At 42.3% G+C, this 11,842-nt stretch overlaps 1 protein-coding gene across 5 annotated transcripts in view; it reads right to left on the bottom strand.

The window, feature by feature from the left end:
* GXYLT2 (glucoside xylosyltransferase 2) overlaps positions 1 to 11,842 on the bottom strand; it is a 23,514-nt gene that overhangs the window by 8,314 nt on the left and 3,358 nt on the right. For all 5 annotated transcript variants that reach the window (XM_008643616.2, XM_017747238.1, XM_017747240.1 and 2 more), the window contains 2 exons: positions 5,559 to 5,748; positions 5,227 to 5,358 (listed from right to left, as the gene is read on the bottom strand). In XM_008643616.2, coding sequence (XP_008641838.1) covers positions 5,227 to 5,358; positions 5,559 to 5,699 — 273 coding nt within the window. In that variant the 5' untranslated portion in view covers positions 5,700 to 5,748. The remainder of the gene's footprint in view (positions 1 to 5,226; positions 5,359 to 5,558; positions 5,749 to 11,842) is intronic.

Genomic DNA, 11,842 nt, shown 5'->3' with positions numbered 1-11,842 from the left:
GTGGTTGACCAAATCCTTACACACTCGTTCATTAGTATCCCATGGTGGGACAAATGATCTGGTGCTTCAAATCTGTCTAAAGCAATAAAGATCATTACCTACAGATGACCACCAGTTCCAACTGCATTCTTGCTGCTCTTCTTCATTAATTGCTAGAACTGTCCAAAATTTCCCGAAGGACTGAAATTTTCTTACTTTGGTTTCAGCCAAAACCCCTATTTGTTTCTCTCTCTTTCTTTGAAAAGCAAATCCAAAAGGCTTTGGATTTTTACCATGTTGTGGAACACAACAACCGCTCTCTCATCCAACTGCAATGACAAACTCTCCTATTTATGCAGGTTACAGGAAATTCTACCAAAGAAATTGGGTTTTACATAAATTCTAATGTATTGGGACTGAGGATTACCTGTGAAATAGAGTGAACATTAGGATTTTCAACAAGTGAGTGAAAAATATCACCTCTAAGCATGCTCAACAGGAATCCACTAAGATGCCAAATCCGTGAGTAAAGACTTAAATGAGATTTTTCACCTGACTGAACACCTTGGGATTCAGACTGACATTTAGTCAAGTTTAACAAATCCCTGACCTGTATTTCTGACAGGATAACTACATGTTCTTCCTACAGAACAGGGCAAGCAAGCAGGAGAAGGAACTGTCTCTGCATTTTAAACAAAAGTTATGCTTACAACAAACTCCAAGTAATCACATTCAACACAATCCAGATCGCTCTGCCTGGATGGAAGATTATAGCAAACAGCATTTTCCCACAAAAAAACCCACAAACCAGCATGTGGAGGTATCAATAAATGAGTGACAAACAGTTCAATAATACACTAAGAGCTCAGAGTAAATATTTGCAGATGTTAAGTATCCTCAAGCCCAGTACTAAAAAACCAAACCAATAAAAAAGACAGCTACTGTAACAGCAAATCAATAGAAGACAGACAGCCTGAAAGGAGAAAAGGGTTGCAGTATAAGGATATCCTGGATATTGTGTATTAATTACTCTGCACTACCTAATTCATAGGGGCCTGCTATACGAAGTCACATAAAAGCAAAATACATTAAAAAAAGAAAAATCACCCAAAATTTTATCTGAGACAGGAGGTAACTCTGGAACACAAGCAGAGCAGACTGCAGACCACAGCACACTGCAGACCATGTAAGATTTTTGTGTAAGGGGGCCTTGGTAGAGAGACAAGTTCAGGCATTTTCCAGCAGGAAAAACTTACCCCAGTTCAGGGGGAAATTTAACAGGTACCTACAGACCCTTGTCATCCTCCCCAAGCATAAGTGACAGCCCGGCCACTGCCTCTTCCTGCAGAAAAACATTCTTTCAGCAGCCTTCAATGCACAAGTAAATTTAAGTTTGTGGAAGTCCACAGACTGTAACAATTTTCCTACAGATTCAAGCAGGTACTTCAGTTCTTTGTGCAATGGCAACCTACCAGCACCTGACCCTACCTGGTATTCCTCCTCTCAGGATTCACATGCCCTCCTTTCTGCTGGTCAAAAGATTCTTCCTTCTCCTGTGTCCAAGGTGTTGCCCTGCAGTGACACCCAACCGGCTAAAAAAAGAGCTCTGTTACCTCCTCTAAGCCCTTCACACTTTCTCTTTCACATGTTAAGACTCCTTTAAACCCTGCAGATGTCAGTTTGAATTGCTCACATCTCTCCTGGCTGTGCCTTGGATAGGGGGGATTTAATTTCACCAACTGCAGCTGTAGGAGTTCCTCACAGAGCAGAACCTGCAGCGCAGGTTAAAAGCGACACGCAGTGAGCTGGAGCAGGAGCTTTGCCACGCTGTGTCTGGAGGTCTGAACTCACACAAGTCATGCAGACACACCTGACAGCCTGGGATTTTGGAAAGGGATGGCCAGAAACACGGCTTGCTGTGCTTGTCTTCCCCTTGTTCTACAGGCACTTACAGCTTAAAAGTGTGACCTCGTATCTTTTATTTACGGTAGATGCAATTTTAAAGAGAGGAATTAGATAGCAAAGTCAGTGTGTGGTATGTGAATCAGAGGCTGGTTCTCAAATTCCAGAAAAGACTGCCTCATATAAAAACCCAGAATGTTTTTCAAAGTAGAGGAAGGACTCTGTTTAAGCTCATATCTCCAGACAGAGAATAACTCTTAGCTTTATCTGCCTTTTTTTTTTTTTTTTTTTTTTTTTTGCAGCTATACAGAGTATTCTTAGTAAATCTGTCAAAAAGTTCTGCACAAAACTGGCTATATTTAGCCTGGCACTTCACTTAAATACTCAATTATCTGTAATTTGATTTCACAACTTCTGTCTCCATAGATTCTCTCTGTGTTAGCAAGGTTGGCAAGGAATAACACACTCCTGAGTAAACACACGCTGGTGTACTGTGAAGCTGGGCTACCTAAGGGTTTGTGAGGGCTCATATGGCAGCTTAGCACAGCTTTATCCAAAATTAGGGACAAATCACAAAGCTTGATGCCGGAGTAACAGTACCACAAAGTTGAGTTACTAAACCTCATTGTAGTAAGAGATTAACTCAAGTTACAGCAGAGACTTTTGTCTAGATAAGGCCCTGGCATCTATTCCCACTGGGCTGGATACTTGAGCATCCCTCAAGAGGAGAGCTGTAACACAGGGATATTGCTAATCTATCTTAAAAGCTCTTAAGTAGATTAAGTGTTTTCAGAAGGACTCTAAATGTTCATCCAAAAATCCATTAAGCATTTCAGGATACTTTATCTGATTGTTTTGGTAGCTCCAGAAGAGCAGCACAGAGACAGCTGCAGCCAGCCCTAAGGGACCAACATCCCTGGGACCAGAAGACGTCCCTCACCTGCTGCCTTAAAACCCATGCCAGGAGTACAAACCAGTTCTAAGTGACTGCTGAGAGCACTGCCCTCCTAGTTTAGTGTTAAAGTTTCATTCTGTATTCACAAAAAGATCCACATCTTCCTCCCGGTGTCTCTGCAAATGCCCTGGATGGTTTTATTGCAGCAGAGTGCAGCAGGAGATTGACTTGTGAGATTACACAGAGCCTCCATCTACATCCCCTGCATCTAAGTGGCAAATGTGATCAGATGTCTCAAAATGCCTCTAAAAAATGCAAGATGCTGTACAGTCTTCCTTAATATTTCAGCATCCTGGGTAGATTCAACAAGTTGGGAAATGTGCACCTCAACCTGTTGCCCAGGACAGAACAGTTCAGTACTGCAAACCACAGGGTCACATCCCACAGCTCTACCTTCATCAGTGGGTAAAACCACTGAAAGGTTCTTACCCTATTTTCCCTGAACACATTCCTCAGACCCTCCTGTCCACTTTCACACGCCTGCTGGTGCTGCAGAGGAGATTTCTTTGGCAGGAGAGGCACTTGTGAATCAAAGACTCACATTCCACTCGGGCTTAGCATTATCAGGAGCAAGACAATTTGCACAACTGAGAGCTAAACAGCTGATAAACTCAACTACTGCTCTCCTGGGGTCCTCCCTAAATCCAGGCACATTTCATGCTGCTGCAGGGAAAAATGCTCAGTACGGGGAAAGATAAGAAAAAAATTACACTGATATTTTGCTGGTATTTATTAAAAATAAAAGTCAAACTAGTTCTCTAAACAGTAACACTTGGAACCCTCTGCTCCCAATGTGTGCAGACACTTCAAATGGGATATCAGAACCCAGTTATCAAACACCAAAAAACCAAAATAATGGCTGGAATTACCCAGAAACAGCCCAAGGTTATCAGCCTGTGAACTTGAGCACCAAAGCTCGGGGGACCCACGGGACATTTACCACCTCAGCTATGACTACAGCTTGTTTTCTTTACTATACCCACATCAGCCACAACTTTACTATACCGTGTCAGCTGCAACTCCTCTTGGACAGCCCCTCCTACACAAAGCCATAAACCTCAGCCTGACCACATACAGCGTTTTGCAACTGCCCCTAGAGAAAGAAACACCTACAGTCCCAGCTGCCCTCTCATTTTTGTAACACAGAGTGCAACAGTGTAATATTCCTTAAAGGAAGTTGCTGGAGAACTTCAGCAACGTGAGGGACAAAAAGGAATCAATAAAAACACTGTCCAGCCTGAAGGAATCAGCATGAATGCATATCCCCTTTCTGTCATCAGAACAGTGATGAGAAATAAAAGCTAAATCATTCCTATGATTAGTATTCCAAAATGACAGAAAATACCACAGAAGAACAGAGATTTCTGTTTACCCAGTACATCCTGGCACTCTGTATGGAACAAGCTAACACTTAGGGATTCTTTTCCAGGTGATACAAATATTTACTCAGGGGAGAGAGGACCCCTGCTGAAGTTGGAGTTACTTCCAGCCCATCTGGCCTTTGTGCTGTTGATAGTCCACCCCTAAATGACAGATCAGCAGAACTGCTGACAGCACATATTTTCTCACATATGTATTCACAGGCTACGTATCTGGACGTGCAGCTGTCTCCTGATTGCTTCCATCTGAGAGGGGAAAGATTTCTTTGTCGTCCCCCCCCCACTTCTCCTAAAACAGCGATGAAGAAATCTGGATTATGTGAACAGCTTGTCACTTCACTGGAGTCACCCCAATCAACAGCAACCCACAAGATATTTTTGATAGATGTTCTCAGTTCCACAGAAATTGCTTTATGCAAATGTTCTTTCAACTTCTGATATGCAAAACTGGTATCAACACTTCTCTCCAAGTTTATGACACTGAGTATAATACAACTTTTCAGTGAACTTGAAGATCCCAGGATACACCAAGCTCTTGCATGAAATCCAACTTCAAACACACTGGAATTATTACCTTAAGGGCAATTCTGACAGTCTTGGAAAAAAGAAATAGAACTCATGGAAAAGGGGTTGCTGAGAGCATCAGTTTAAGGGCTAACATATGGAAAGGAAGATGGTGGGTAAAGAGGACATGTTGTAAAGAATGTTATTTACGAAAGGCACGCAGCATCTACCCCAAAAGATCTGCCCTGAGAGAGCTCTCACACTCTCTCTGGAGCCTGGAGAGCCCTAGGAACTGAAGACAAATCAGAAACACACATCCTTTGTTAGCCAGGAAAAAGCCAGGCTGGATTTCTGTGGTTTTTTTTACAGTGTCTTAAGCACAGACTAAAATATCTTTAAGCAGATGTTTCAGCCTGAAAATGGCTTTAGTATTACACCAGCAAAGCTTCCTTTCTGTGGAATTAACCTTTTCCTGAAGCAACCTACTCAGAAACCCAGGTGCCTTACCGGAAGAAACAGACGCTGGGCAGCACATGGTTTGAATAACTTTTTCCATTCCTGAGCATTTCCTACTGAGAAGGTTATTGGGTAAATGTTGGACTCAAACTTCTTTGTATATGAGGAAGGCCACTCCTTTAACTGAAAGAGATGGTGGGAGGAAATTAGACACTACACGTTATACAGCTTTTGTAAAAAAATGCATGCATAAGGAATTTGTAACTGTGTACAGTAAACAACACTCTCAGCTGCTACTCGTTGATTTCAATTTAATTTTTCGCAAAAATTTACAACTTATCACTAACTCATTTATTTATTTACCAAATGACAAAGAAACTCGCCTTCTTCTCAAATTCAGGCTTAAGGGAATCCTCGGCAAAGATGTGGAAGCAGAGCCTCCTGTTGCTGAACAGAACTGCTGATTTCAGCATGATCAGCGTCTCCTCCAGCCGGTCCCCACATGCCACCACTGCCAGATGCATGCACTGCAAGGATGGGGGCTCCTTTGGATGTTTCTGCTCCCCAGGCTTCCTGAAAATTCAGAGATAGGCATATAAAAATTACTGAGGTAGACAGTATCCCACATTAACAGACATCAGGGTGGTTGATTTTTTCCTTCAGCATCATTTTGCAAGGGATCAGGAGTTTTTTTCTGGTTAGATGTCCACAAACATGCAAACGGCATGCTAATTTTTGTCAACGGGACCAATAAATAGTGTTACAATCACAGCACAAAGAAACAGGCTATTTTCAGAAATTTTGTCATTCCTACATTTCTGCGTTTGCAAAAATCACTGCACTACAGACACGGATGAAGCCAATTCCACAGCACCTCAAACCAGACACCACCTTGCTCCGTGCAAGTGACAGCTCTTTCCCCAGCCCAGAGGTCAGGAAGCCAGAACAGAGTTAGAACTACCCAGCCAACTTTCTAACACAATGCAGATGGCACAACGGCATCCAGCAACTTCATTTCCAAGCCCGTAATGGAAGAAGACATCCATACTTTAAAAAAAACCCCCCACTCCATCCATATGTAAATTGTTCTAACAGTTAATTAATTTTTTGCCATTAAAGATGCATGCCTTAATCCTGGCCTGAAGGCACTGGCAGAGTTTCAAAGGACTGCTGTCCATTTCACCCCATGGAATCCATGAGATTTTGCTAAAACAGAGATTTTTGAAAACAAATACAGTCACATCCCAGATGAATCAGACTATATTCCAAGGGCCAAACTGTGGGATTTTCACCTAGCACCCACCTGCGTCAGCTTTAAGTACATTTCAGCCAGATACAGGGAGCACAGTAAGAGGCCACACTGAAGCTCCCTGCTAGCCAGAAAAATCAGGTTCTCCTGGGGAGTTGAAGACCTTTTGAAAATATTCTCTTGGTTCTGTGTTTAGTGTGGAAGTAAAAATTGCATTCTCCAGGAATGCTTCCACCATGGTGTATCCACATTCCAGCACAGATGGCACTTAGCCTCTATTACACGGGATGGAGCTGACCAAGCAACTAAATCCCAGGCACAGTAATCATTCCAGGAGAGTTCAAAAGGCAAACCATAGATCACTGCTTGTTCTGGACATACCTCTGAGCAGAGGACATCAACCCCAGCCCCTGCTCAGCACACACAATTACACACACACGATTCATCACCGAAGTTAATGCTACAAACAGAAGTTCTAAATAAAGAGAAAAATAACAGTTTTAAGCTGTTATTATTTTTTTCCAGACATTGAAGTGCTGCTCTGTGTTAACAACAGCATTCTACCCTTCAGAGTAACCCACCTCTGTGTAAAGGAGCACCAGCCACTGGCACTTCACTGACTATACAAAGCAACATATTTCATTAAGCGCTTAAAGTCTTCTGCTTTAGTCTTAATTAACCCCCAATTTCATCAGTGTATAAATAATGGAATACTACATCTATGTGAAGTGGTATTTACTTTCCAACCTATTAGTGTAAAAATCGCTGAATTATGGAAGTGAATAATTAGCTGCTCACACAGATCACCTTTTCCCCCTTCTCCCTATCTGTTTAATGTTTCTCCTTAATTGAGTCTCTAAATCAAGCCATACACAGTCTGGGAGCTGCTTTGATGTAGCTTCTGGCAATGGAATTCACTGGGAGAGGGACTAAACCCTGCACTTTTATTGCAACATTTCAAAACACCACACCAAAGCACTCAGCTTTCCGGGGCAGTTTTAGCCATGGTGAGCTCTGCATTACACAGCTGTTTTGCAGTGAAAAATCCAGTATGTGTGGGCAGCACTTCCAACGGACAGACTCAGCAGAAGCAATCCTTGGTGAAAGCAGAATGCCTGGAAGGCCCATGGGAGTAGGGATAACAAGAGACATCCAACATAGACACTGTGGGAGAGAAAGCTGAGCCTTGGAGGTGAGGAATTACCAACAGTGCAGGGGTTCAGAACTCTGGAGTGGCCTGAATTGGAATAAAAATCCCAGAAAAAGGAGCTATTTGAACTACATCAGTCATAATCTGGGACACTGAGGGCAATAACCACTGAGAGAAGTAGCAATGAGGTACTGAAAGAAGAATTTTGGGACACATCATTTTGGTTTTTTTTAAAAGTAGCTAAAGAAACCTAGAGGACTGTGAAAACAAAGGTGAGCTTGAATGGGAGATAAAAAAGTGCCACAGCAGGATGCATTGACTGCAATTTTAACTTAGCCTTCAAAAAATAACAATTATCCAGATGCCTGAGAAGGGGCAGGTGTAGAGGCAAAGTCAAACTGCTTGGAGGGCAGACATGCAGATCATGGCAAAGAACATCCCAGCTCTTCTTCCCTCCTCTGATCATACAAGCACCTCATACAGGGCAAGGAGAACAGAAGGGACAGAGAGGAACAACAGCTGGATGAAAGGACAAAGATGTGTAGGATACAGCCAAGTTGTCCTACCTGTAAAATGGGAACAGCTGTCACAGTTCTAAGAATTTCTTACCCCAAGAGACTCCCAAGACATTAAAAAGCCCATAGATCCACAGAGTAATGCAATTATTATCATTAGTCAATTCTTCCTAACATTTACATTCACTCCTTTATAGTTCAACTTGTCTGTTATGAACAGTCTGTAGTTGGATTTTATAACCTAAATTAAATGTTTAAATGCATCAAAAGCAATGCAGAGACCTGGGCCCTAAAGTTTAATGTGTTTGACAAGAACAAATACAGAAACGAAGATTAAGCACTCCAGAAAGCATCACAAAATACTTGCAGAACACATCCCCACGGAGTGGCTGAAGACAGAACTCACTAAGATGGAGCACAATAAAATGTTTATAGCAAAGACCTTCCAACAGTACAGAGCAACTCCCATCCAGTTGCTCACTGGTATTTTATTTACTACATACAATTTTTTCAGAAAGGCACTGACACAGCAGGAGCAGCCTGAGTGCTCAAGCACAACAGTGTGCATTCCTAGGTCTTAAAGTTTAGATTACATGTAATTTTCTTATTAGTCACAGCCAAAGTGTCTCAAACATAATTAACCCAAAACCTGTCTAAATCAATCCAAATCCGTTCAAAATAATGCATTACTGAGCCTGCTAATCTATTCAAGCCTTCAAATTTATTCCTGAGAGAAAGATAATGCATGCAGACACTTCCAAAATGCAATATAGTTGTTAATTTTTGAAACCTTCTTCCTATTATGATCTCATTTACTTTTGCAGCACAAACAAGGGTAGATTTAGGCATTGTATCAAAACTGGTGATTCACTGAACAGGCTCCTTCCCTGAAAGCCACCCCTGAGGCAATGTCCCAACAGTGGCTCCATGGTATTAAACACATTTCCTTGCACACTTTGAAATATAAATGTTTTTAAATCAACATTTCTCACTTTGCAGCAATTGCACAAAACCAATTGTAGCTGCCATCAATCCAAAAATGGCTGAAGTTTCCACCTTCTACAACTCAGAGAAAGGGAAACCCACTGAAAACCAGAATGGATGTTTCTCTCTCTTTTCATGAAGTGGGTTCTTTATGAAACAAGTATGAAATACTTGGGGCTTCAGCATGTTATTATCAAACTCAAGCCAAGCTTGCATGTGTGTGCACACAGGCTGCACAGAAAGAAAAAAGTATCTTGACAGGTTGCCATGCAAGGGATGTTTTGCTTTGAAAAAGTTACTTTCAGGGAACTAAATGTGCTGGCAAAGGTTCACTTCCCCAGCATTGCCATGCTGGTTTAAGAGAGAGCGTGGTCACATCTGCCCTTCAAACGTAAAACAATCCTGCTTCTTTTTGATACTTCGCACACATTGGTTTGGCATGTATTTAAAATTCTTCATATAAAAAAAGTCTTACTGAAGGCATAGGAATTGCTACTTCCAAGAGAAATGAGCACTAAAACCACCATGAAAAATCAAGTTTTCAAAGCTAACCAGAAACTTACTTAGATTTGTCAAAATTATCTAATGACCAAAGCAGGACACATGAATGTCATTGCTAACATTTGTGAAGCACCAGCCAGCTAATGATGTGTGCCTACACTAAGCTTTTATCATGTACAGCTACTTATGCTATACAAGACTTCTGCACTTCTTAAAACCTGATGTCTTCTGTTCTTTTGTGACTACAGAAAGCAGTATTACAAATCCCAGTTAAAATACATCTTCCCTGCAAGATGCTGATTCTCATGAAGCAAACACAAATCCTAAGTAACACCTTTGTTTCTGAGCTGAGCCCAAAACTTGCATCCTCTGATCCAACTACACAAACCAACTTGGCAACACTGAACTCAAACGTTTTACATTAACGCAGACAGAACTTCACTAAGTTTCTGTTGATCAATCATGCAGTCTCATATAAGCATGTACACTGTGATCACATCACAAGATCTTACACGGTCCTGATCAGATTTGTTATTATCATGAAGGAATCTGCTAGACAAGGTGGGATTTCTCACATCAAATTAAAAAATAATGTTCCTTTGCTCATAAGGAAGAATTAAAATTATAATCATGACCTGTTTCTTACAATCCAAATTCAAGCCCCCCCCCTCCCCCGGCTTTCAGTTTAGCTTGGATCAGGCTTTTTAAGGCCAGCAGATCCCACCACCTGACACCTTTCCAAGCAGGCAAGCATCACCTCCACTTGAAACACTTATGTCACACCCCCCACAAAAATTCATTTTTAATGGATACCCTCACCTGAGCAAATTTTAGTACTAACTAACACAATGGAGAATCTTTCAGCAAGTGGCTGAACAGGACCCACAGAATTGTGCTTCTCAGTTATATAAATTCCTGCTGGGGTTTTCCCGCAGATTGGTGCTCCTCAGTTATAGAAATTCCGGCTGGGGCCAATGGCGCAGGATCATGAGGGGAAAAAAATAACCACCAAACCCCACAAAAACCCAAAATTTTGAAGAACATGCATGGTTTGAATACTGAATTCCTCCTTTTTTGCTGTTGTGTTGTAGACCTTGTGAAAAGTACTTGCAAAGTCAACAAATAATCAAAAAGTTAGATAACGTCAAATTGTGAAACAAGATGCCACTGAAAAGCTCATTGAAATGGAATGGTTGTTTACACTCTCTGGCAGTTCCATACTTTCCAGACTCCCTCCTTCAGTGTTCTTCTTGTTTTCCATGATAATCACAAAGATATGCCTTAAAGAAAAATGACTTCAGGAGGTACAGTTGCTAGTGGAAATAATCCTGCTTTAATACCGGCATTTGAATTCTGTCCGTGGCCCACTCTCAGCCCCAGAAAACATCTCCTGCATTCAGTAGGGCAACAATGCTGGGGAGAAACCAACTGCTTTAATAAGTTAAGGAATAAGAGCTCAAAAAACAGGAATAGTCTTTCATTCAGAACATCTCTGTGAAATCATGAATCAGAGACACAAAGACATACCAAGTTAATTAGATATATGAGGTCACACTGACCATAATATAATTGGAATGCAAAGGGGAAAACAAGTCCTCCACCCACCGAAAGCTGCCCTTTCTCAATTAGTTTTTTAAAAAATACCCTGCCTGTAAGGTGCTGGGAGAGGAAACACAACACACCACGATTTAAAACTCCTTTAAAGTTCTGCTAAATTAATTTACATATAAAAAACATTCAAAACAAAAAGCTCGAAAGCTTAAAATCTGCCAGTGCCTCTACAGTTTGGAACCCAGAGGCAGCACACGGCAATAACCAGCCGCCCTCCCTTTTCCCTGGAAAACCCGCAAAGTGCAGCTCCCGAGGTGACAGCAGCTCTCATTCCGGACAGCGAGTACCACACTGCCCACGTCAGACTCCGAAACGAGGCCAGAACTAATGGAAAAGCCGCTATTTCAGAAGCTGCTCACGCAGAGGAGGGAACCCCCCGCTCGGGCACAAGGAAAACCTCCACGCGCTTTCGTGGCATCTCTGGCAACTACGCTGCCGGTGGAAAGACGCAGGGGAAAGTCTGTTCTTGTGAACCCCGGCAGTTCGCACAAGGGTCTCTCATCACCGGTCAATCGTGGGGGAAGAACATCTGGGAGAGGGAAGTGCCCGACGCACCGGCACCAAAGAGACACCGCCGAGGGGGCCCGCGGGGCGGGCGGGTCACGCGTGGGGCTGGCACGGACACAGCGGGCAGGGAATTCCCGAGGGCAGGGGCCG

Source organism: Corvus brachyrhynchos, unplaced genomic scaffold (assembly GCF_000691975.1).
Source record: "Corvus brachyrhynchos isolate BGI_N302 unplaced genomic scaffold, ASM69197v1 scaffold91, whole genome shotgun sequence".
Lineage (NCBI taxonomy): Eukaryota > Metazoa > Chordata > Aves > Passeriformes > Corvidae > Corvus > Corvus brachyrhynchos.
Note: the sequence above shows the minus strand (reverse complement) of the source record. Positions and strands in the feature narration are given on the sequence as shown.